The 26482-nt window shown below is 47.8% G+C and overlaps 6 protein-coding genes across 6 annotated transcripts; 4 read left to right on the top strand and 2 right to left on the bottom strand.

The window, feature by feature from the left end:
* Positions 1-325: 325 nt before the first annotated feature.
* On the top strand, positions 326-728 carry SMAC4_13274 (uncharacterized protein; the record flags this gene model as incomplete). The annotated part of the gene is made up of 3 exons (XM_066091348.1): positions 326-377; positions 435-568; positions 645-728. 3 exons carry the CDS (start codon positions 326-328, stop codon positions 726-728), a joined length of 270 nt encoding a protein of 89 aa, XP_065946201.1.
* Positions 729-1331: 603 nt separating this feature from the next.
* Positions 1332-3177, top strand: SMAC4_03088 (uncharacterized protein). The gene is made up of 4 exons (XM_066089887.1): positions 1332-1406; positions 1481-1663; positions 1730-2476; positions 2542-3177. Exons 1-4 carry the CDS (start codon positions 1389-1391, stop codon positions 2983-2985), a joined length of 1392 nt encoding a protein of 463 aa, XP_065946200.1. The 5' UTR covers positions 1332-1388; the 3' UTR covers positions 2986-3177.
* Positions 3178-3384: 207 nt separating this feature from the next.
* On the top strand, positions 3385-4179 carry SMAC4_03087 (uncharacterized protein). The gene is made up of 2 exons (XM_003349451.2): positions 3385-3624; positions 3739-4179. Exons 1-2 carry the CDS (start codon positions 3551-3553, stop codon positions 4088-4090), a joined length of 426 nt encoding a protein of 141 aa, XP_003349499.1. The 5' UTR covers positions 3385-3550; the 3' UTR covers positions 4091-4179.
* A 1044-nt stretch (positions 4180-5223) lies between these two features.
* SMAC4_03086 (uncharacterized protein) lies at positions 5224-6641 on the bottom strand. Its single transcript, XM_066089886.1, has 4 exons — positions 6458-6641; positions 6233-6395; positions 6070-6174; positions 5224-6007 (listed from the first exon to the last, which is right to left on the bottom strand). Exons 1-4 carry the CDS (start codon positions 6540-6542, stop codon positions 5344-5346), a joined length of 1017 nt encoding a protein of 338 aa, XP_065946199.1. The 5' UTR covers positions 6543-6641; the 3' UTR covers positions 5224-5343.
* Positions 6642-10204: 3563 nt separating this feature from the next.
* Positions 10205-13247, top strand: SMAC4_03085 (uncharacterized protein; the record flags this gene model as incomplete). Its single annotated transcript, XM_003349449.2, has 4 exons — positions 10205-10454; positions 10578-10994; positions 11053-11078; positions 11135-13247. 4 exons carry the CDS (start codon positions 10205-10207, stop codon positions 13106-13108), a joined length of 2667 nt encoding a protein of 888 aa, XP_003349497.1. The 3' UTR covers positions 13109-13247.
* A 1804-nt stretch (positions 13248-15051) lies between these two features.
* SMAC4_03084 (uncharacterized protein) lies at positions 15052-18774 on the bottom strand. Its single transcript, XM_003349448.2, has one exon. The coding sequence runs from the start codon at positions 17914-17916 to the stop codon at positions 15175-15177; it is 2742 nt and encodes a 913-aa protein (XP_003349496.1). The 5' UTR covers positions 17917-18774; the 3' UTR covers positions 15052-15174.
* Positions 18775-26482: the final 7708 nt, after the last annotated feature.

Here is a 26482-nt window from a genome sequence, read left to right as displayed (position 1 = left end):
CGAAAGTTCGCCTTGAAGCTCGGTCGCAACTCGTGGAGGCCTTTCGAGGACACGATTTCAATTTGTGTACCCATATAGTATATAACCAGAAATCAATCACGCGGTCTTACCTAGAGCTTCTTTTTGTTCCAGATCAAGTGCCACCTCATCAGCCAACTTAGTTTGGGCGTTAATGTTTAACAGCGCGCCTACCCCTCTTGCCTAACCACCACTTACAAGACAATCCCCTTCCGAACTACTTAAACATGCCCACGCCACTGGATAAAGCTTTGAGATCACGAGTGAGTTTTATCTCTTCACCACAACTCAACATACCGAATCAATCATGCTTGTCGAATCTTTGCTGATAGTTTCCGCGAGCAAGAACGCATTTCTCGGTAAGCTTCTTGTTCAACAGTTGGCAGTCGACCGAAACATTAACTAACCCCACATAGCGTTCGCCGGCATCGTGACGGGAGTCGCCGCATGGTCTATCTGGGGGAGCGACGTCTTCCCTCAAGACCAGTCCGACCCCAAGGGCAATCCCGAGGAATGGACTCGCGAGGAAATGCGCAGATGGCTTACACTGGTGAGTTTCCGTGCTTAGTTACAAGCAGACAAATAACCCGAAGTTAATGTTGGGAGCTAATTGTTATCATCTCCAGCGTAATCTTCATCCACAAGAGTCGGACACCCGGGAGCAGCTACTGGAAAGGATACAAGCGAACATGAGAATCCCAAGAGAGTGAGATGTGGTACTGGAGGAAATGGAGGGTCCCGAAAAGCTCAAAAGCCCCACGATGTTTATACCCTTTGAAGAATACCTAGCATGCATTCAATTCTATGTTTCTATGACGGTGCTCCCCTAGTGGCAAGTCAGCGATGGTAAGGTCAGCCGGCGCTCGTAACGTTCTGTTCTCCTATCATACTTGCCATCCTCGTGATCCCGACCGCCGAGTCTATGAGCATAAACCGAGGAGACCAAGCGATATACCTCCACACAGATAGTTAGAAACCATCTTGATGTCAACAACAAACACTGTTTACATCCGAGAGTTCGTAGGGTAACCCGGCAACTGCATTGGAGACACCACGCTGCGCTCGCGGGGAACCTCTACGACAAGACTTATCGATAAGGATGACTATGTGGGGCGAGTCCAAAATTAACCCAATCACCATCTGTCAATCAACTGTGTGGCTGCGCCATACGTAACGGTACGTACCTGCAAGGAAGCTTCAAGCGGAACTGGAGCAAGGACAGGTTGTTGTTACTGTTTGTACCTTGCTGGCATTGTGCTTATAACCAATGCGACGGACAATCTGACACGGTCGTTTGACTTTCATTGTTCCAACAAACATCCATTTTGCGCATTCGGCGGCGCCTCAAGTAGACACGCCCTTATTGCGCGATGATGGAGTTTCTTCAGGTACGTTCTGCCAATTCACCCTTCTCTAACATCCAAGGGGAGCATCGGCTAACATGGCACTCTCCAACCGACAGCGTCTCGCGAGGTTCCTCGACCGGCCTCTCTTCCCCTGGAAGAAGCTGATCATCGGTTTCTCTCTCGCCAACTATTTCATCGAAGGTGTCCTCGGTTATCGTCAGTATCAGGTCCTCAAGAAGACGAAGGTCCCCAAGGTGTTGGAGCATGAGGTGTCCCAGGAGGTCTTCGACAAGAGTCAGGTACGATATCATCCCCCAGCTACGGGCCAACCGGCTATGGTTTCTAACACACATATACATATATAGGCATACGGGCGCGCCAAGGCAAAGTTCGAGTTTTTCAGCGGTATCTACGGTCAAATCCAAAACATCTTGTTCTATCAGTTCGACGTCCTCCCGAAGCTATGGTCATTCGCCGGCAACCTCCTCGTTCGGTTCGCGCCAGCCCGGTTCTCGGGCGAAATCTCGCAATCTATCGTCTTCGTCCTGTCCTTCGTTGTCATCTCCCAGATCCTCTCGCTGCCGACTAGCCTCTACCACACTTTCGTCTTGGAGGAGAAGTTCGGTTTCAACAAGTCGTCTGCCAAGCTATGGATTACCGACAAGATTAAGTCCCTCTTCTTGACCTTTGTGCTTACGCCTCCGATCCTCGCCGGATTTTTGGCTATCGTGCAGAAGACTGGAAACCAGTTCTTCTACTATCTCTGGGTTTTCGTCGCTGGTCTCCAGGTGGTCATGATCACCATCTACCCCATCTTCATTCTGCCCCTGTTCAACAAGCTCTCTCCCCTTGAGGAGGGCGAGCTCAAGAGCAGCGTCGAGGACCTGGCCAAGAAGCTCAAGTTCCCTCTCTCCGAGTTGCACGTCATTGATGGCAGCAAGCGCAGCGCCCACAGCAACGCCTACTTCTTTGGCATGCCCTGGAAGAAGCACATTGTCATCTACGATACCTTGATCGAGAAGAGCGAGACCCAGGAGGTTGTTGCAGTTCTTGCGCACGAATTGGGTCACTGGAAGTTGGGTCATACCACTAGCCTCTTTGGCATCTCCCAGGTAAGCGGATGCTCCTTTGTTGTCGTTTCCGCTGTTTGCCATGAATTGTGACTAACAATGCACAGGCCCACTTCTTCGCCATCTTCTCCCTCTTCTCCGTTTTCATCAACAACAACTCCCTCTATGCCGACTTTGGTTTCCACACGGTGCACCCTATCATCGTTGGATTCCTTCTCTTCTCGGATGTTCTTGGCCCTACCGACACCCTCATCAAGCTTGGCATGAACGTTCTCAGCCGCAAGTTTGAGTTCCAGGCCGACGAGTTCGCCAACAAGCTTGGTTACAATGCCGAGCTCGCTCGCTCCTTGATCAAGCTCCAAATCCAGAACCTTAGCACCATGGATGCCGACTGGTTGTTCGCCACCTACCACTTCTCACACCCCATCCTTACCGAGAGACTGAAGGCTCTCAACTGGCAGTCCACCGGAAAGGTTGAGCTCAAGGAGAAGGCCAAGGAGGTCGATGAAAAGACTGATGTTGCTACTGCCACTGGGCGGGATGAGCTCTAAGTTGGGGTAGGGATATGGAAGTGGGGGTGTTGAGGAGGAATTGAAACAAAGCTGGGATGTGGTCATCACAAGCGGAAGGATATCATACCCATCAGTAAAAGAGTACCCTACTCTACGTTACCTTTGAATTGTCATTTCATAGAGAAGCTAGAAAGAATCTATTGCCAATTACTGGATAGTCCTTCCACTATGAACCATGGTTTTCTTTATGCTATTCGCCGTCAATCTGCCCTGCGTTGATCTTGAATGCTACGACCTTGTGAAGCCGTGACGGGTTGCGGTAGGACATATACACAACCCTAACCCTCAAAGTTATTCCACAGCAGCTGGCAACCGGGTGCAAAAAGCCTCCCCGGACCCCGGCCGATCAATCGAACTTTGGACGGAGCCGATCCAGCAACCGCGCCCGCTCGTCGCGAACCACCCCCATAGGATCCGTTCCCGAAACAGTTGTTGTTCGTCCCGGCGCATTCGGCCTCGCCCGGTCCTGATTTCACCCCGCATTTCTTCGACGTCAACCACCAACACCACCACCACACCGGCGACGACCACATCTGCCGACAAGATGTCCAGAATCTTCTCGTCGGTCCTCCAGGCCGCTTTCAGGCCGAGCGCTTTCCTCCCCAAGACTGCCACTCGGTACGTTTAACCGTCTACTGCGCGCCCTACCATTTGCTTTCCTTCATTCCGCATACCTCGCCTACCTCACACAAGTCCTCCACACTAACCCATGTGCTATGAATTTCAATCCAGTTCCTTCTCCATCCTCCCCTCCCTCCGCCCCACCTTTTCTTCTCCCAGTACCACGACGATCGTCTTCCGCGCTCCCCAAGCCATCACTGCGCCCTCCGCTTCCTCCAGTGTCACCACCGGCCTTGATGGCGAAGTCCTCGACGTCCTCTCCGCCTCCTCCTTGGTCTCTTCCCACCCGGCCCTTTCGGGACTGGGCTCCCAGATCCGCTGCGGCCCGCGCCCGACGATGAGCGGCGCGACAAGGCTGGTGCAGAAGCGCAGACACGGGTTCCTGAGCAGGATCAAGACCAAGAACGGGCAGAAGACGCTGAAGAGGAGATTGGCTAAGGGGAGACTGAGGTTGAGTGCTTAATTTGCACTTGGCTCTTTCTATTTGAGGTGTTGAGATGTTGAGACGTTGGACCTTCGACGGTTTGAGTAGGGGAGGGGAGGGGAGGGACGGCAGCCAGTATGGGAGGCAAGGGAAGCAAAGGAGGCAATGGACGCAAAGGATGCAACAGGGAAAGGAAACGGAGGGAATTGCAGGAATCCGAAATCGAGCGAGGCTTGCCCGTCCGTTCATCCGTTCGACTACCCATACATTTTCCACTTTCTCCTGTTGAGTTTGGCTCAGCTGGTACTCAGCTGGTATACGACTGGACCGACCGACCGACCGACCGACTCTTCCGCTTCTTGAAATTGGAATTACAGACCCAGCCAGCCAGCCAGGTCACGAAGAGGTGGTTGGTTGGTTACATGGGCAGAAGGAAGAGGAAGAGGGGGGGCCAAACTTCCATACTTCGGATCGTTTCGACCTGACATCTACGACGGGAGGAGCATAGCGAGCGAACGAAGAACCCACGCAGACGTTTTATGGGAGGGGGGAACCGGACTCAAAAGCTTGGAAGCTTGGTCAACCGTGGAGAATACCTACTGGAATGCTGGGACGTCACTGTATTACAGCCGCAGACGAGGCCAGAACGAACCACACGAACGAGCTCTGTTAAGGTGTCTGACTTTGTGTCTGCACTCTCTCAATGGTCCATCGAATGGTAACCGAATCTCATCTCAGCCTTTACCTCACATTCCTCCCTGTCTTTTCCTTTCCTCTCTTACCCATTAGGTGAAGGAGAGCACTTGTATATTATGAAAAATACGACCTGTTATACCCACCCATCAATCACTCAAAGTTCTTTGCCCACCTTTGCTACATGTCTTTTCCACCTGACAGGACTTAGGAACTATATATCATACACATGATGACTTTCGGGACGGAATTCTGGGCGCAAGCGAGCAATTTTTGTGCAAATCTATCCGTTCTATCTATGCAATCCGACGTACCTACCGTGGAGGTTGACTTCGAACTCTTCAGTTCTTTCTATTTAGTCCAGATGTTACTTTGACTGCCAAGTGGCAGTTCTCAGAGATATTCTTCGAAATCACGTCATAAGACACCAAGGTATCCCAAAAAAAAAAAAAAAAAAAAAAAAAGGAAAAAGGTGATTTCACTGGGGTATCATTGCTACTATCCCAAAAAAAAAAAAAAAAAAGCTATCTTCCAAACTTTCCGTCCTTCACAAGAGTTACCCCTTATTTTACTTTATTTGGTTCTCACAATCTCCACGTTTAAGCCTCGGTCTCCAGGTTGTTGCTGTTGACATAGTCAACATCCTCAGCAACCCACGTGTTCAAGCGAGCCTCGAGCTCCTCATCAGAGACGTTGGAGGCAGCAACGTTAAAGTCGTCCCTCTTCCAGTTGAAGCCACCAGCTGAGCAGTCCGCGATGCCGCCGAAGTAGTCGAGGTGGTCATCAACCTCCAGACCAAGAGTGCCGGCGTTGCAGCTGATGCTGGCGTATCCGGTGCAGATCTTGACCTGGCTGGCAGTGGGCGAGGGGACCTTGAGCCACCACTCGGGGGAGGTGTGGCGGTAGTTGAAGACGATGGGAGGAAGACGGGGCACGGGGTCCTTGTCGTGGGTGACGCGGTACTCCTCGCCGGACTGGCTGGTGGTGAAAGCGGCGAAGGCCTTGTTACCGACGCGGGGCGAGCCGAAGGTATAGAGGTCGGCGGTGTAGCCGGCCTTACGGAGGTAGGCGGCGGCAACGGTAGCGACGGCACCGCCGAGAGAGTGGCCAGTCACACCGATGCTGTAGCTGGGGTAAGTGGCCTTGGCGGACTTGACGGCCGCGGTAACCTTGGTCGCAACCTCCTTCCAGGCGGTGTAGAAGCCGGTGTGGACGAGACAGCCGCTCACGAGGTCACTGCAGGAGGACTGGACGAAAACGACGCTGGATGGATGTCAGCTGAGGCCCTCCTGTGGTACAGGATACGGACTCGGTGTTCGACTTACTTGGCAATCCAATTGCGGACTGAGGAGGATCCCCTGAAGGAAACAGTGATAACCTTCTTGACAGGGTCAACCGAGACGACGCCGCGGATATCAGTGACGGTACCCCTTTTTTGACTTGTTAGAAGCTTCATTATCAGGACTGTGTCTGTATGGAGCCTCTTACTGGAAAGAGGCAATCGTCTTGGCCTTGTTGCTGACGAGGGTAGGGCAAGCATTGCTGGAGCAAGCGATCAGAGCGCCGGCAGCGTTGTTGCTGTTGCAATAGCTGGTGGCAGCTTGCTCAGCCCAGTAATCGAGCTTGGTAAGCTCGCTGGCGGTGACAGTGACTGGAGAAGGCTGGTTAGCTTCCGGTGCATATCATGAGGTGGTGTAGTTGTCGTGGACTTGCCTCTCTTGGCCACCTGAGGGCTCGTTGAGGGCGCCGCCAGACCGGTGGCCGCCAGGGCGGAAGCCAAAAACAGAGATGCCTTCATCTTGAGTTGGAGAGATGGGTATTCCAGAGAGAAGAGAAGACAGTCCACGGGATCCGGCCCTTGCGAGAATCAGGAGTAACACTGAACCTGTGCCTGCTGCAAGGGAGAGTCGAGAAGGGAGACAGCGGGCACGTCGTGATTTTTATACTCAACACCATCACCAGCCGAGACACCATGTGGCCGTCCGTCGAGAAAATAGTGAAGAGGGGACAAACATCCCTTCCACCGCGCGGCCCTCCATGGATCCAACCACCCACCCACACTGCTTACTCCCTTCTCCCTCCCGATGTATCGTCAACCAGGATTTTGTCTCAATTCCTCCGCAGAGATGGAGGGCGGCCAGGATCGACTGGGTAAGGTTCGGGGACATTGGGCCAGGAACACGGCAGCTAAGAGCCAAACAATGCGGAGACTAGTTTAGTCTCGCTAAGCACAAATGGGCCGGACTCGTTGGACCGGGACAAGATCGTCAACGGAGCTAAGCATTGGAGAGGAGTGGGTGCAGTACGAGGGTGGTCGAGAGACACACTTCTATCAACTGTCAAGAAAGTCGTGCTTCCCGTGTGTTACCCCTCCCACGCCTCCAAACCGCAGCCTGGGCAAGAACACCCACCGCACACCTTGTGTCGTTTCCCTAATGACCACGAAGGAGATCATCCTCTGACCTTCCACACTCGGGGTTAGAGGCACGGCGGTCTGGTGGTTAGCACAGCCGCCAAGTTGTATAGCGCTCCTGTAGGTGCGGTGGGAATGGGAAGGAGGCCAAGGAGAGGAGGGCACTAGAGGAGAGTATACTGAAGGCTAGAAAGATGTGATAGAGATCAGTGTGTTGCAGAGAGCACTAGGGGATTTCGGTCAAGTGATCATCTTGATACTAGTTTAGAACGTTCCCCTGCTATTCTAAACTGTACACTAGGCCGGACCCTCCAAGAGTATCCAAGAGCGTCCAAGAGGGTACCGGGACCGCAGCCACGTGCACCGTGAGAGATCAACTTTGGTCAGATCGGGCCGTATAAGTGCAGGGGTTGACTATTGTTATCAGGCTCGTCAGGGTAATCCGAGTATTCGTGCTGGAGCAATTGGGGAAGTACAACGTAATATGGTAGCGTCCGCGGCTCCAAGTTTGCAACGTGATGAAGAGAAGACGGTTGAGCGGCTCCGGATTCTGCATCAACGACCGACTCGAGTTGCACCAGGTGTGGTCGTCTTCTCGGTGCAGTGTTCGGTTTGGGAATACTTGGGGCTTCGTGATGAGGGGAATGCGGAGGAGAGAAGCTTCGGCACTTGACCGGCCAAGGTTGAAAAAAGAGTGAAAAGGGAAAGGTGGAATTGGAAGTGAGGTGTAACCGCCGTTGATACCCTGAGAGAGTCCAAGTGGAACATCCAGGCAAGGTACCCTCGGCGGGAGATTGGACGATGGGGAAGAACGATGCAAGATGGAAAAAGGGAAAACATGACGAGTCATTCCCAAGAAGAAAAGGATGCAGCAGGACGCTGTGTAAGAAACGCTCCTTCCTTTTCTGGTTATTGTTCCTCTCGTTCTCTTGAAATGTGTGGACAAGAGTAAGTTTGGGGTTCCACTTTGCCGCGAAGGGCAACGACTTCCCGTTCAACAAACTTTCTCTATCGCAAACCTCCGCAAACTTTGCAACTGCAACAGAAACCCCGCAGACAACAACTGATAATTGGTGCCCAAACGAAACCCCAATGAAGGGTGAAATCGGTCGAGCAAGCCGAAGAAGTTGACAAATTGACAGAAAACTGCTACAGCAGGTGTAATAAGGTACGTGCCGCTTACGGCTGTCATGTGCAGATGACTGACTGACTCGGAGGAACAGGAGGAGACGGCGCCTCAAGGTCACGATTACACTTTCATCTCACGCCAAACCTCATTGTTCTTAGTAGGGACTGAGTGGTATAAAAAGTTCTTACTGACCCAAGATATATGTACCTCCAGCAAGTTAGTACTTGTACGCTAAAGGTCAGCCGACGAGAATGGGTCCTGAGATCCATCCAGGAGGCTACCAAACAAGCTGAGCGAACATTAGCAAAGTGCTTGATGGTGCGAAGGACCTCAAATTCCCCAACAACGACCATCACCACCTCAACGAGTCCAACGACCTCCTTGAGTGCTCGTGCAAGATGTTCATGCTCATATGAACGCGTGCCATCTCCGCCTTCCATCATCCGTCTTGTTCACAAGCTTGCCGTCCTACACCCTCTCCGTCAGCTTCAACATCGCTTCGCCTACCCGCACCCCCCACCACACCACACCCTCTTGGGCTTCACTGACGTATAACTCCCCTCCTCATGCTGGACGGGAATTTGTCCGCACCCGGTCGAGCCTGCAGCCGCTTACACCACCACCACCAAGGACAACCATCCCCAAGACCCCAAGCGAAGCCTTTGGCGAGCTTATAGTCAAGAGCAACTTGCGTCATTGTGCTGCTGCCCAACTCTCTGGCTTCTCTGGTTCTGGTTCAAGAGGTTCTTCGGTACATGTCCCGGCGCGACCTACTGCCACGGTCAAACCAAGGCCGTTGCCGACCGGTACCCTTGCCCCGTTGCCCAATCATAACCCCATGCTTTTCCCCGCCATTATTTCTCCGCATAAGGGGATCTCTGCTATAGCTCCGCTTACAGAAGGGATCAACAGGTGCATGGAATGGCTAAAAAGGGGCACTCCTCCAGTGAGGAATCCTCTCCGAATTGCAGCTTCGGCCAAGCATCTGTCCGAGTGACCTTTCTCTTCAAGCGGAGAGCATCTCGATTCTCTTCTCACTCTTGCCTCTCTTCCGACGTCCGATCTTGACTGTAGTGGAAAAAGCAATTTCATCGGAGGAGCTGGCGGCCAAAAACCTGTTCTGGATCTTCACAGTGGCTAGTGCTGCGACTGTGGTGGAAATTGGGTTACACACAGGCTTGCCTATCGGAGAGAAAACAGGTGCTCATCAGGAACCACCAGCGCTCCTTTCCCTTTTCTGGACACCATCAGTCAAACCGCGGGCTGGGCCGAACGGCATGTTCGTTCCTACGAAAAAGTGCAACTTGAAAGCTGAAAGTATTGCTTCAACATTCACCACCTCATTCAGTCGTCCTCTGTATCGATTCACGATACACAAGCAGCAGATTGGCACGCGAGCGGGTGGTGGAACGTGGTGGAATCGTCCGACGAGTCGGGTTCCACGTATTTGCTATGAATGGCAATCCGGCTCCAGCCTGTCATGCCTTGTGTCCTGTCATATCGTTCAGCGCATTCCATCGTCATGCCTATCCTCATTTGCTATACGTGTATGCGTACAGGAAATCCTCGTGCCTTCTCTGGGGTGTTCCAGGTAAAAGTTGATCGTTTAGCACTTGGCTGCTACTCTGTCCACAGGAGATCGCAGAATGTCCCCTGATCTTATTCGTGGAACCTCGTCAATATCCCCCGTCGGCCTCTCTTCTAGCAAGGTTTGAAGGGATGGAAACGCGGTACCGATAGCAGTCCAGGTATGGCCGAAGCCACTTGAAATGGAGGCACAAGAACGCCGTTTTTCATATTCTCTTATAAGTTACTAGACTCCCTCCAACGGGCCGTTGTTCCTCGCTAGGACATCCCTTTTCTTTCCGAACGCCTTCAAGCTGACAGTACCCGGACATCCGCAAGGGCATTTGTCAAGATGGCTGTCCGATCAAACCTTGTGTGGCTCACTCTCGCCTTGAGCCTTTTCGACCCTACATGTAATGCAGGTCCAGTACGCCAAAGGGAGGCCGTCCCGGATGGCTTCTACGCGGCTCCTTACTACCCAACGCCTTACGGCGGCTGGGAAGAGTCATGGAAACAGAGCTATGCAAAGGCGCAAGCACTGGTGGATAAAATGACTCTAGCGGAGAAGACGAACATCACGGGTGGAAGCGGTATCTTTATGGGTAAGTCCTCCGGGAACATTGTTACGAGTGCGGAACTGCGCTAACTGAGACACAGGGTAAGTAAATAAGAGTATCTACCATATCACTTGAGCACTTCTAACCATTGCACCAGTCCTTGTGTAGGAAACAGCGGTAGTGCATACCGAGTTGGCTTTCCTCAGCTTTGTTTGCAGGATGGTGCTCTCGGTGTGGGCAACACTGATCATAACACGGCATTCCCGGCTGGAATGACGACGGGAGCGACGTTTGACAAGGACCTTATCTATGCTCGTGCTGTGGCTATGGGTAAGGAGTTCCGCGGCAAAGGGGCCCACGTTTTCCTTGGTCCCTCGGTAGGCCCGTTAGGTCGCAAGCCTCTCGGTGGCCGCAACTGGGAAGGCTTCGGTTCCGATCCCGTTCTCCAGGGTATTGCCGGTGCCTTGACTATCAAGGGCGTCCAGGAGCAGGGTGTTATTGCTACTATCAAGCATTTCATCGGAAACGAGCAGGAGATGTATCGCATGTACAACCCATTCCAACCAGGATACAGTTCGAATATTGGTAAGTGACAACGGACGGACGGTTGATTGTACTGTCGGATTCTAACCAATTATTGTAGATGATCGTACCCTGCACGAGCTTTACGTAAGTTACCCATCACAAAACCCTCGATTTGTGAAGACTGACACCGAATTACCTAGTTATGGCCATTTGCCGATGGTGTCCACGCCGGTGTTGGCTCGGTAATGACATCTTACAACGCTGTCAACGGCTCGGCTGCTTCTCAAAACGCCTATATGACTAACAACTTACTGAAGGATGAGCTCGGATTCCAGGGTTTTGTCCTGTCGGATTGGCTTTCTCATCTTTCTGGCGTCGCATCAGCACTGGCCGGTCTTGACATGAGCATGCCTGGAGACACTCAGATCCCACTGTTTGGTGGTAGCCCTTGGAAGTTCCATCTTACGGAGGCGGTTCTGAACGGCTCAGTGCCAGTGGACAGGCTGAACGACATGGCTACCAGAATCGTGGCCGCTTGGTATCAGTTCGGCCAGGACAAGGACTTCCCGGCTGTTAACTTCCACTCATACGTATCGAGCGAAAAGGGACTTCTTTACCCCGGTGCTGTTCCGGCCTCGCCCATCGGTAAGGTCAACTGGTTTGTGGACGTTCAAGCGGATCATGCCTCCGTCGCACGCCAGGTTGCCCAAGACGCCATCACTCTTCTGAAGAACGACGATGATTTCTTGCCCCTTTCTACCAAGACGCCCCTCAGAGTTTTCGGTTCCGACGCCCGGGTCGATCCTGCCGGGCCTAACGCTTGCGGAAGCCGTGCGTGCAACAAGGGCACTCTGGGAATGGGCTGGGGCTCCGGCGTTGCGAATTACCCTTATTTCGATGACCCCATCACTGCCATCAAGAAGCGGGTTGAAGATGTCAAGCTCTACGACAGTGATAACTTCCCCCTCATTCTCTCCCCTTCGCCCACTGATGACGACGTTGCAATTGTCTTCATCAACTCCGACGCGGGCGAGAACTCGTTTACCGTTGAAGGCAACCATGGTGATCGTGACAACGATAAGCTCTCCGCTTGGCACAATGGCGACAAGCTTGTCCAGAAGGCTGCTGAGAAGTACAAGAACGTTGTAGTCGTTGTCCACACCGTCGGTCCCCTCATCGTGGAGCCCTGGATTGACCTGCCCTCCGTCAAGTCTGTCCTCTTTGCCCATCTCCCCGGTCAAGAAGCTGGCGAGTCACTCACCAACGTTCTCTTCGGCGACGTCTCACCATCCGGTCACCTTCCCTACTCCATCACTAAGAAGGAAGACGATCTCCCTGACAGCGTTTCCAAGCTCGTCAAGGAAATTATCGGCCAGCCCCAAGACACCTACAGCGAAGGCCTCTATATCGACTACCGCTGGCTCAACAAGCAGAAGATCAAGCCCCGCTACGCCTTCGGCCACGGTCTAAGCTACACCACCTTCAACTACACCGACGCCCACATCAAGCTCGTCAACGCCCTCTCCTCGGCCTTACCGCCCGCCCGCCAGCCCAAGCCCTCCGTCCCCGTCCTCTCCACGAAGATCCCCCCCGCCTCCGAAGCCTACGAGCCCGCCGGCTTCACCAAGGTCTGGCGCTACATATACTCGTGGCTGTCCAAGTCCGACGCCGACAAGGCCTACGCCGTCGGCATTTCCGACAAGTCCGGTTCCAAAACCTACCCCTACCCCGCGGGCTACTCGACGGTGCAAAAGCCCGGCGTCCCCGCCGGCGGCGGTCAGGGCGGTAACCCGGCCCTTTTCGACACCATCCTCGAGCTGGACGTGACTGTGCAAAACACGGGTTCCACGCACAAGGGCAAGGCGTCCGTGCAGGCGTACGTCCAGTTCCCTGCGGGCAGCGGGTACGACACGCCTATTATCCAACTGCGCGATTTCGCCAAGACGAAGGACTTGGCGGCCGGAGAGAGCGAGACGGTTACGTTGAGGCTGAGGAGGAAGGATTTGAGCGTGTGGGATACGCTGAAGCAGAATTGGGTGGCGCCCGGGGCCGAGGGCGATAATGGGAAGAGTAAGCGGTATACGGTGTGGGTGGGCGAAGGGAGTGATAAGCTTTTTACTAGGTGTTTTAGTGATACGCTGGTTTGTGAGAGGGGGGTTGAGCCGCCTGTTTAGTTCTAGGTTACGCTGTATGGTAAAAGTGGGGTTGTTTAACTATCGGTTTTTGATACTTGCTTGGTTGATGTGTTCGAGGTACCTACGGGTGCTATCTGTGTAAGTCTTCAAGTCTTTGGGGTGTGTAATCACCAATCTAGTTTGATGTAAATAGCAGAGTAAACAGGGAAGATAAGAGATTAAGACGTTATTTGTGATTATGGAGTAAGGTATTTAAACGCAAGACGCCGCCAGTCTATCCTTTTCTGCACACGGACAAGAGCTGTCTGCAGGTATCTATTCTGGATGTAAACAACATTAATCTCACTCGAGTGAAATTATGTTTCATTCGAAATCCGTTAAATACCAAGATTTGGCTCGACATTCCAGCCTTTCGTCAAGCTATCATCCATCTACTCTTTCACAGCCTCTTCACATCTTGATAGACGACAGTCTGAGCCAGGGAAGCGGGACTCCTTTAAAGTATCAGTCCATAACGAAGGAAGGAAGGCACAGATCAAACTCTGTTCTCATTAGGTCTGGCTTGCTTGCGGTGAGTCATTGGCTCCTTCCTTAGACGAGCTGGCAACCAGAGGATGGACAAGAGGGACCTAGCGGGAGAGGAGGCATTGGCGATTGAGCAGCGTGAAGAAACAAATCTTTCTGTATTGAAAGTATTGAAAAGATATCTTTCTCTTTGAAGATGTATTTCTTGTGAATGTTATCTGATCCCACCATCTTGTGTCGGGAATAATGCTTGATCCATCACTGCGCCTGTGGTCACGATGAAGTTCTTTTGTTCTTCCGCGTGTCGATGCAGCATCAGAAGTGCATCATCAAATAGGTGATTCGTCTCATTGTGTTCTTGTCGTTTTGGACTCAACTAGCACCGAGCACTGGCTGATACGGTGCTTATCTTTTATTTGACCACAGAAGCATGGGTCCGAGTCAGAGTGTGATTGTAGTAGTAAAGTTTATAAATATCTAAAAAAAGCTAGCAATAAACCCAACCCCCCCCCCCCCCCCCCAGCCGAAGAATGCTGTTTTGTACGCCTAGCTGGTTTGTGTTTGGTCTGGTCTGCCTGTCGTCAAATGCACAGAGAAACAGACAGACAGACAGAGACAGGAAAACCTCACAAAAGCCCAACCAATCTCACCCTTCGTTCGCCCGCCGTCCGTTGTCGCCGAAAATCAAACTAAAAAACTGACATCCGCCTGACCTAAAACCGAGACACAAAAATTTGTCCGACGCCTGTCTTGCTTTGTCCTAGTTCCTGTTCCTTAATCGCCTTCCGTCCGCTCGTCCGTCCGTGTATGTGTGTAAAAGCGTGCCATACGTCCGTCCATTGCATATGCGTTCCGTCGTCTTTCCATTGGGTATTGTATTGTCTTGGGTATCCCTTCCTCCATTCCTAGAGTAGTACAAAGAAAGTCGTAAACCGACATATGCATGTCTCCTCCTCTTGTTCTTCGTCTCTCTTTGTTTGTGGTCTGTGTATTGTAACAATACGTATAATATGTATGTATGAATGGTAAGGTTTTGTTTATGATTTGATAATGATTATAAAAAGGGATGGGATATCTGAATGCGAAGATGGGAAAAGACCAAGAGAGCTCCGGGGGTATTTGTTGACAGTAGAGAGAGAGTAAGAAAGTAGAAAGATCCCTGTAAAGATGCAAGTAATGATGATGATGAGAGGGGCGACCTTCACCGATGTGATGAGGTCAAGAAAGAAGAAAAATCGCAACATAGGGGAAGGAAACCGGCATGGATGTGGAAAGACCAGACTGGATAGGAGAGATCAAAGGAACGGACGGCATAAGACTTGATGTCCATAGCCCCATATGTCCCAAACGCTCTCCACCCGAATCAGGGCAGGGGTGATGACAAACTTGATGTGAAACCACCAGCATTCTCCGGGACAGCAGGAATGCAAACCTGCCCATGAACCCCTGAAACGCCGATCATCCTTACACATCAAGCTCGTTAACCCTTACCCACAAACCCCGTCGTCCGATTCATGCCGCTCACGTGTCTTCCCGCTCCCGTTCCGTTCCGTGTGCCATCCGGCATGCATTCCATCCCATCAAGGCAGCCCTCCCTGACGCTTGAAAACCCGTTTCGTTCCGCCAACCTTGCCCATGTCGCCGAACTTCCCATCTGCAAGAGCTGGCGGTTCCGACACTTTGCGGCTCATATTGGAGGCGTTCTGCACTTTAGCCTTCATATCCTCTACCCACGCCTTATCCTCCTCGCTCATTTCAATGTTCTTCGTCCGCGGGCCTGCCAATCCAAGCACAATCTCCTCATCGCCACGATGACTGAGGCGGGAGCTTGAGCGAGAGCGAGTCGAAATCGAACGGGAGCGGGCTGCAGCTGATGGGGGTCTTGGCGATGATGCGGCAGTCGCTTTACCAGCCGGGATGAAGGGCGTTCTAGGAGTCGCTTTGGGTGTTCCGGCGTTCTCCTCGCTTGCTTCCGCAGACTTTCTAGTCTTGCGGACGTTCAAGGGAGTATCGGGAGGGGATTGTCGATCCTGGTTAGACCGTCTGGATGGCGGCCGAGTGGGTGAGCTAGAGCCACCGGCTCTTACACGAGGCAGATTGACCTCCACCTTGCCATCTAGCACGACGTTTCGGCGATGGTGACTGGCGAAAACCCTCAGATACTCGCCCAAATCGGCCCATCCACCACCAACTCGTACCATGACCCGTTCGCCATGCTCGCCAACGCATCTGATGAACAGCTTGATAGGGGCATCACCATTGTTCCTCGTAAGGTGGTAGATCTTGATGTCACGATGGCTGCCGCGGTGGCGTTGTCTGGAACTGCGGGAAGGCGCCGGGGCAAGCGTAAAGGAGGGTGTCCCGGCACGAGAGGACAAGGTAGACCTCGTCGACAAGCTGGACTGACTCCGGTTTCGCAGCTCCGGCTTGGATGACTTCCTGTTTAGCGCAGTGAAATCGGGAGGATTCAAATTAATCGGCGAGGGTTCAGAGGTGAGGCGGATCTTAGCCGGCACAGACTCCAAAATCTCACTAATTTGCTGCTGGAGCTGATCCAACTTTTCTTCCGAATTTCCAGCACTAGACTTGGATGGGCTTCCGTCCTCATTGATACCCGATGAATCAAAATTCGACTCGTCAAAGTCCGGCAACTCCGCCACAGTTGGCATGTCGTTAAACCCGCGCGACAATGACCTGAGCCTTGATTTCGATCGGCTGAAGCGTGGAGGAGAGCTTGGCGGGCTGACATCCCGCGAAAGACTGCCGTCAAGATCCTTACTCCGTCTTCGAGAACGATCCGGAGTCTCCTGCTCGAGTGCACGATTTCCAAACACAATGGTTGAAGTGGTGGAGAAGTTGCTACCGCGTCTCGAGCGGGGGAAGCCAGGGAGATCATGCTCGACGCTATCATCGAAGTCGAAGTCCGAATCAAAGGGGTCCAGTTCGAAATATTCGCCATCGGATGTCGCATAGCTCAGACTGGAGGAATGAGGCCTGGAGCCCTTCATACTAGCAACAATATTAGGAGATGGCATCATCCCTGGTGCCGGAGCTTCGTCGATATCAGATCCGTCAAATCCGCCCACAGAACGATCTTCTGCGGGTAGGCGCTCTTCACTGGTTTCGGGTGCTGCAGTTTCGTCCACAAAGGTCCAAGAGTCGTTTTCTCCCTTCTCGGCGTCATTCTCGTCAATTCCGTCCAGAGGAACATGGACTTTGATTAGGGGAGGGACATCGACGTTCGTCTGTTGTTGTTTGCGTTCATCCAAGTCCAGCTTGGCAGTGGTATCGCTATTAATTGGCGCAACAATCTTCAAATCTGCTTGTTTGATCTTGAGCTCGCAAGCAGCAACCCATTCGCCATACTGCTTCTCTAGAGACTCTACTCGGTCCAGCCATTCGTCAGGAAGCGTGTATTCCCATCCTTCCAGATTGTCAAGCATGACGTCTAGGTCGCGACCGGCCTTTGCGACTTTCTTCTCCAGTACTGACTTCATCACGTTGAACTCGGCCCATGATAGCGGCGAAGGCGGCCTATTCGGTATCGCGCGAGCATTGGAATCCAACCCAGCTACATTCCGTCCAGACTGAAGAGCAATTTCTCCATCGGCGAGAGTATCCAGGAAGGCGGGAACCCTCTTCAGAACAAGCAATCGAATGCTCCAGGAGTTTAGGAGCCTGCTAAGACGAGCCAAATTTGGTAGGGTTTGCATGATAGTGGCCGTGAGAAATGCCGTAAGGTCGTCCATGTGGGCATAGCTTGGGGGAGATCGGTTCGAGCCCAGGATCGGGGAGCCGGATGTTGATAGCGGGACAATATGGTTGCGCAAAACATGGTTCTTGATTTCCTCGATATCGATTTCCTCCATGCTCTTGTAGATCTCCTCCACACGCTTCTCATATCGGGCAACCTCAGTAGCAGGCAGGCTGCCACAATATAGCTTGTCAGGTAGTTCTGATCTGGATTCAAACTTCCTTCTCTTCGGGTCGGGCACCTGAAAGCCAGCGGAGCCAGCGCCGGACGGCCATAACCACGAAGAGAGCTCATCGAGCCATTCCTGGATCTTGTTGCTAGCAACGGCGGCTCGGAGAGCAAAGGCTTGCTCGGTTGGGGAGGCGGAAGCCATGCATGCCCTGAATTCCCCCGTAGGGTTCCGTATGGTATGGAGTGCCGTGCGCGGGCTGAGGTTGGACAAGAGGTCGTCGTTCTCGCGGTACTGCCGGGGAGGCGATTCGGTAGAGGATCGTGGGGGGCGGCTACGTGGGGTGACGACCGCAACGGCGTGGGAGAGGTTGGGAGAGGAGGAGGGGGATCTGGTCATGGTATTCGGTGTTCGTTGTAGGTCTTGTTCTCATGGGCGTGTTGTATGTCCGGCTGGACGGCAGCATAACGGCGCTGTTTCGTATTATTCTATGAACCTGGGGATCTCGCAGATACGATGCTGTCGTCGGCTCCCATAGTCTAAAAGAGGTCGGATCGGGGAGTGTCTCGTTGGGAGTCGGACACCGCCTGGAGCAATGTCGTCTTCCGCAGTCGATTCGGGGTGGGAGGAGGCAGTCTGATATGGTCGCAGAGCTCGGAGATCGGATGATATTATAATGAGTGGTAAGGATATGTTGTAGGTTAAAGGTACTAGGTTATTGGAGTTGTAAGAAGGGTTGGCAGGCGGTCGCCGGTTACCGGTCGGCAATCGCCAGTCGTAGAAATTAGAAAGCCAGAAGATCAGGCAAGTACGGCCGGATCTTGAGCTTATGAATATGGTGACAACGGAAGGTGCGTCGCGGTAGCTCTTTCCGTGGCCGTGAACAATGGATGGTTGCACAGAAACAAGTAGTTGTACCCGACCAGTCGCAAATCTGAAATTACGGAGGAGGTACTGAAGGAGGTACTGGAAGTTATCGTATTGCTTCCGTATGTGTAGGACAACAAACAAGCAAGTGGACTTGTCGCAAACTGGCAGGAGCAGCAATCAAGGCGGGGAATAGAGGTCCGAGGTACGCAACTGGTACGCAGGAGAACACGGAGAAGACGCAGGAGGGACTGCGCTAGAACGAGAATGCGGTCGATCAGGTGGATGGCTCTAGGAGTAGCGTAAGGACGGTACGCAGCATGTACGTAACAATGCAGAACTGTTGGCGGCGGGATTGGATCAAACGAATTGTAACGAATGGGCTTGGAAGGCGCAAAGGGGGCTCGTGAGAGGGTAGTGGGCAGCAAAGAAGGGCCGTGGTCCGTGGAGGGGAAGGTACTAGGGGAAAAACGAGTGCACTGAGTGGCGGCAGCGCGCAGGGGCGCGTTCGAAATTTCGACGCACGAATCCGAGTTGTTGATCCGTGTACAAAGCTAAAATCTAGAGTACTGACAGGGATGAGTCTGTACTAGTTTTCTTTCTTTTCTTCTTTCTTTTATTGCATAGTAGCGCCTGCACGTACTATAAATAAGGCCACATAAATTATATAAATTATTATCAAAATACTTAGCAGAAAGTGTCATCTTTCATGCTATAATACTATAATTATCATAACGAACTCAAATTTAAAATTATTTATAAACGGATAATTTCATTTAATAGCTAGAAAATTACTGTATACAATAATATATCGTTTACATGGTTGCTCAATTAGTAATTAATATTATTTGTTACGATGCACTATCTGCCACCGCCGTAACATTATTAACTATAGAAATTTTAAAAAGAAAAAAAAGTGGATATGAATAATAGTCTTTAACAATAATAATTAAAATTAAATAAACTACGGCAACTATACTTTTAAACTTATAATCTAAATTATTATTGGTAATGATGGTAAATTAATATAAATTAGTAATTTTAAACTAATTAAATAGAAAAAAAGAGGGAGGAGAATTGAACCGAATCCAACTAAATAGAAAATTGGCTGAATATAAACATAAGCGTCAACTTCATGATTCTATCAATTAAAATCCTCTATCAACAACACTTCTTTCTACCATTTTATTTATTACTTTATTCAATCTACCTATTGCACTACCTACTATTTTTTCCAACCGCTTCAATATTGCTAACTTTATTGATAATAATACCTTCCGCTTAAATAAATTTATTAATAATAGCTTTCATTATATATAGTAATTTAGAAAGTAAAAGAATCTCCTTATTGATATTAAAGGTTTTGATAATATACCACAGTAATATATTCCTCTACGACAATATAATTTACTCGTTTATACTACTACAAATAAATATAATATTATTAATAACCAACTCTCTACTACTATTAGTTTTATAACTATCAACTACCTTTATCCTCCTTCTCCTCTGCTAATTACCCCGCCAACCTCTAAACCAAAACTTATTTCTTAAATATTATACCAGTACGCGTACTTACTCGCATTGCCTATTTCTTTGATTAACTATCTCCTATCCTTCTACTATAATTATTCTTATATGAATTAATTGATGTAGGAGTTAAAGTAGAAATTAAATTTAAAATCGGAATTAAGGAAGTTATAATAACTAAATGAGATAACTGTCACGGCGTAACCAAAGGGCAAGTTGTGTACGATTTGATTAACTTAGACTAAGAATAAAAAGCTGAAAAGGGAAGAAATCTCAAAAGAGAAGGCTCGATGCCAGAGCTGGGTTTTATACCCAGACCACAAGCGACAACTATGACGGCTGGCACCATCTGAGCTATCACATGCCTGCCATCAAGGCTCCCATTCACAGGTTTGGATGTCACTGGTTGTCGTCTATAGTCTAGGTATAAAACCCAGCTCTGGCATAAAGTGTTCCCTTTTAGGATTTCTTCCCTCTTCAGCTTCTTATTCTTAGTCCAAGATAATCAAATCGTACACAACGTGCCCTCTGATTACGCCGTAACAACAGCCAGTAACAGCCAAACCCGTGAATGAGATGACCCGATTGAACATCACCTATGTGAATGAGAACCTTGATAATAGTGCATGTGACAGCTCAGATGATGCCAGCTGTCACACTAACTTCCAACTAAACTTCTATTAAAGCTCTCTACTTCTACTTAGTTATTATAGTAAGATAAATTAATTTATAGTAGTAGTAAGAATAGTAACAATAAGAATAATAATGATCTTTTATTTAATACTTCCATTATACGGTTGCAATTAATAATCTCTCTCTTTAATATCTAATCCCTAATTTCCTAACCGGTACCTTCCGAACCGCTAACTATATAACTGCTGAATACTTTTACCTCTATTATTACTAATACTACTACTACTACTACTACTACTACTACTACTACTACTACTACTACTACTACTACTACTACTACTACTACTACTACTACTACTACTACTACTACTACTACTACTACTACTACTACTACTACTACTCCTACTACTACTACTACTAATGAAGTATTCTTTTAAATTGAAATTTAAAAGTAAGTATTGATAATTATATTTACTAAATGGATTAAGAAGGAGAATTTTCATAACAAAATATCTAATTAATTGCAGCGAGCTTTTATAAAAGTAGTTAACTACTTATTTACTAGTTAGCTAATGATTAATTAATTGGTTTAAAATTAACGATAATATCTAAGAATCTTTCTTTTCTAGTAAATTAATAACAGTAAAGTAACAAAAAATAACACTTTTTGAACACTATGAAGAATATACTACAATCTTTATTATAAGCCAAATAATTAATTAATACATTATATAGCCAAAGCAATAGTTACAATAATAGTTAGAAGAGAAGGATATTAAAAAGAAAGATTATAAAGGTACCGCTATTGCGAAATCAGCCCGCTTGAAGTTAAAGAGAGAAAGAAAAGCGATTTATTTAGGAAATTAATAAATAACTGTAATAATAATGATTCTTTCCTCAACGTTTGGTCTACTGTAAAGAAAAATTTAATTACCGCTAATATTATAGCAAAACTAGCTAGTTGTGTTCCTAATATATAAAAATACTTACTTAAAGTATTTTCCAACTACTATTGTCCTTCTTATTTATTATTATAGTTAATCCTTCTACTATCATTATTTTTACTCTTTTGCCGGCGAATCCAAGTAAGTATAGTTACTATTTGAAAAGAATCTATTGAAATATCAATAGACGAATGCCCTGTTAAGTAGTTATAAGATACTAACAAACAGGAATTTATTAAAGGTCTATAAAATAATAAATATATAATTTGTTTCTTTACTAGTATACCATTAGAGAACTTCTTATTCCCAAAAATAATATTAAATAATAAATATTTTTCTTATGATGAGAAAATGATAATAAAGAATAGGAAGAAAAAGAAGAGCGGAATATAAATAATGTAGTACTTAAAGTTTGAATTAGTATTAGATATTTTCAAATCCTTAGAAAGTATGCTGATATTTTTATATTATTGAATAGTTTTTATTTATCTGATTCCATTCTTCATACTTTTGTATTCGTACGTATTATGATTAAAAAATTATTTTATAATATATAGTTGTTGTTTTGCAACGCAATATCATTATAATAGGAAATATAAGAGTTTAATTGTATTGAATACAAAATATAATGAAGTTCGAAGAATTGTACTAAGTTCAATCTAATTCTAAATATTTAATGGATATATAAGTATATTTAGTAAATCTGGGTTCAAGTAACTAATAAACCCATGCCGTTGCTAGTATTGAATTAAAATATAAGGCAAATATAGCAACGTAAGCTCGGAATAGCTAAATATAAACCTTGAGTTTAAAAATTGGAGCTTTAATATTTCCTTCAAATTAATTCCAAGTATTATAAAACTAATCTAAGTTAATTTATTTCAATTCACCAAATAAAGTAATATCTTTGTACTAAAGTTTTAAACAAAAATAAAAAAATAGTCATAGAATAATTAAATGATTTTTCCCGCCTTCTGAGCAATTTTTTGAATACAAAGTCGGAGGTAAAGTTAATTTGTTGCTAAGCAGCCCAGGTAAACTTCTATACTCTATAATCTACTTATATCCTTTTTACTTAAATTCTTTTAAATTCAATTATATATATTTTTTATTTATTATCCATTAGTTTTGTATTTTCTTTTCTATTAAGATTAGTATGACTATTATTAGTAATAATCTTTTTATTAATTTCAACAGGCGGTTCCAATTTATATAGATCCGTTTTTTTAATCTAATTATAAAGTAAAGTAATTGTTACGATGCACCAGCTCACGTAGTTCCGTATTGCGTAGTTGGGTACAAATGAATAAATAACTAAAGCTAAAGAAGAGAAGAGGAAGAGATTGAGAGCTGAACTCTAGAGTGCATCCTTACATAGGAGGAGCTCAGATTCTGCCAGTCTCTACCGCCTTCCTTATCTAATCTCATAATGTGTGAGAGTTGCGGGATTCATATCGTCACAGTAATAGTATATACGAAGCCGCACTGATTTTTGACTAAATACTCTAGTGCTAACAACTTTACAATATTCAACCATTTTTGTATTATAATTACTGTAATTTCAACCTTTATATGATATTTTGAATACTTTATGTCACGGAATGCACTTGGGTGCTTCTTCTGGGACAAACTATATAAAACCACTTGAGCGACCGAACTGCCAGCTTCAGTTACTTGTATCCTTTTGGAATGTAGCTTAGTGGTGTAGTGGTCCGCCAGCGCCGTGACACTTAACCGAAGCTAAAAGGCTACGAGTTTAAACCGCATAGTGGGGAAAATCTTCGGATTTTTCGGATGCTCTTATATAGGTTCCCTTTTATAAAGATGCACACGACCAGGTCGTATGGATGCTCTACCGTCGCTTAGTTGAGAATTCCCGTTCGAAAGTTCAATCGGCTTTTAGGAACCGTCGCTGGCTGTCCCGAGGGGATCGAGGTTCGAGGCGAACCTCTTAATGTAAGAGGAGGAATGTCACGGAATGCACTCGGGTGCCTCTTCTGGGACAAACTATATAAGACTACTTGAGCGACCGAACTGCCAGCTTCGGTTACTTGTATCCTTTTAAAACATAGCCTAGTAGTGTAGTAGTCCGCCAGCGCTATGCCACTTTAAATTATATAGTTTCTTTTTATTCTTTGGTCTTCTTGCCTTTCTTGCCTATTCAATTAAAGAGTATTGTATTATAAAATAAAGTACTAAAATACTATGAATTATATAAAATTCTGTATTGGCGAAGTAGAATTTTCTCGGCGGTATTATAAATCCAAATACAAATATTAATTTTGATAATCTAGTATCATATATTAATCCTTCTCTTCCCGGAAGTATATACGTAAATAAATTATTAAACTTAATTCTAATGGAGAGATTCTATACTATATAGTTCTTTGAACTATATTACGCTGGCGCTTCGCTTATTAGTACCCAAATATAAATAAAGGTCCTGTCAATTGCTTCTAGGTAATACTTCAAGAACTAACCCAGCTTTATATCGCACAACGCAAATTTGTATATAGTATTAGGTAGTAGGAGTGTAATAATATAATTATACAAAAGAACTATAGTATAAAGTACTTTATTAAAAACAAAGTTAATAGTCAAGGTACTATAATTCAAGTAATAAAATATATTTCACTAAGTTTCATTGTAGGGATAATGATATAAGATAATTATAAATTTCTATTTAATAGATATTTATACAATACTATAAATACTAATATAGGCAACTAACTAATCAACTAATTGGATTAAAAAATATTGCTTTATATAATATAAATCGAATAATTCCGTATTTAAAAGTAAATATGACAGGCTAGGATGCACATGCCCAGACAGCTAAACCTACAAAAGATAAGACGATGTTCTGCTTGCAAGGCAGAACTTGGAATGCACACTATATAGCCAATGCCAACCTGTGACAGTAAAGCATCTCAAGTAACTGCTTTACTTTTATACTAATTTATATAAATTAATCCCTATATAGTATTATTACTGCTACAAGCTTTCAACAAAGGAACTACAATAATAATAATCACTAATATATATCTTATTTGTAATTGTATTCGAATTTATATAATGAAATTTATAATAAATTATTCTATAAACGAGGGCAAAAAAGCTATATAAAGGAGTAAAAACTGCTAACACTACCAGCATAACTAAAAAAAAAACCTCTATCATATCCAATCTTCTACACAAACACAGCTTTTGCTTATATTATTAAATGACCAACTTTTAACAACTCGCAATACCTTTTTAGGAAGGCAACCAAGGTTCATACAAGCGACAGGTCGATTACAAGGGGGTTACGGAGGTACTACAGGGCTCTCTAATCGAATTAATACTTTCTAACAGCCTGAGTCTCTTCCTGCACCTTTCTTGCAGTGTAATCAACTGCAGATTAACAACAGAGGTTGATTTTGTATGGGAATCGGATTCATGCGTCGAAATTTCGAACGCGCCCCAGGAGTGGGAAGGAATGAAGGTCTAGCAGGACCAGAATCAAACGAATGGCAACTCGATTCAGCGAGAATCCAAGCAGTAATTGGATGCAGGTTCAAAACAAAGTGGATGAGGCGGATCACGGATGGTCGAGAGCCATCAATGAGATGAACAAGATGGAACAAGTTGTGGACTTTCTGTTTGGGACCTGAACCAAGACCGACCCAGACCCACACGCACCACTCCCAGGCCCGGGTCTCCTTTCGCTTAGGGCCCGATTGGGTTTAGTGATGCTATTCCAGACATTATCGAACGGCATATGGGGAGAATTTGAAGCCGTTGATTCGCCGCTTTCAGCCCTCTGGTGCTGTGCACTTGACTCTGTTTGAACCCGACATTTCAAATTGCACCCTGTCCGATGGTCGTGTGGTGCTGTCCTGGACTACTTGCTGGCTGTCTTCCGCCCCGGCCGGCTGCCCGCTGCCCGCTGCCCGCTGCCCGCTGCCCGTTGCCGTTGCGATGGCTCGGTTGCGGATGCGGTTCCAACATCCAACGTCCCAACCGGTGAAAAGAAAGATTGCTCCCGGGGGGGGCTGCTGTTGGGTTCCATCTGGGAGCTGCCCAGTGCGACCTCAGCGATGCCCTCCACGGGTGCCACGCCATGAGGGACGGACGTGATGGATGCCCGCGCCATCATCCTTGGGATCCGATGGTCGACGACGCGGAAGCGGAAGGAAACCGTTCAGCTTTTGCGCGCGGCGCCTCGGGACTCCAGGACGCCACGAACAGGGGGAGCAGGGACAGGCCAATGTTCGACAGGGGCAGAACAGGGGGAGCAGGGGTGACACGGTCATCATAATGGACGGCTAACACCGAATCAGGACTAACTCACGATGGCCACGGCTCCAGTCCCGACCTGTTCCTGGATCAGGCTGGCCTGTGAATGTCGAGTGTGTGTGGGGAAATGTACGCTGCTGTCATTACTGCCCGCTGAAGCCCATCTTTTGCCAGGACAAGACTGGCTGACTGGCCGCCAAAGCAAGGCATCGCCGTCCGGCTCTTGTTAGCTGTGATGAGGCCGCAATCTGACCACCAACGCCGATACGATCCCGATCCGACCACACCGGCCGGCCTTTGTGCCTCGTTCTTCTCTTCTGTTCGCGTCGCTTGTGCCAACAAACCACTAACACAGCCGCCGCAGTGCCGCGCTGCTGAAAATCTCGACTGGCGCTTGGCGAGGCTCTTATGCGCGAAATCGTGTCAAAGTCTTGGGTAGCATGAGGATGATGCAACTCCACCTCGTTGAAACCCCGAATGGTCAATTGTTCAGGCTGCGGTAAGGCTCCGTGTCCGGACTCTGAAAATACAGGTTGAGGGGCGGCTTGTTTACTGGTCGGCCTGCTCCTGCACCTTTGCTGCAGATGGTGACGTGGGATGGGCACGGTTGTGCCTTCCCATCCAACCAACCTCACCTGGCCTCATTGCGGAAAAGGAAAGAACTCCAAGGCAGCCGCGGGCTATCTCTGGTCCAACTTGGCAAAAGTTTGCAA

The sequence above is a fragment of the Sordaria macrospora genome, chromosome 2 (genome assembly GCF_033870435.1).
Source record: "Sordaria macrospora chromosome 2, complete sequence".
Classification (NCBI taxonomy): Eukaryota; Fungi; Ascomycota; class Sordariomycetes; order Sordariales; family Sordariaceae; genus Sordaria; species Sordaria macrospora.
This window is presented reverse-complemented; position numbering and strand designations above follow the sequence as displayed.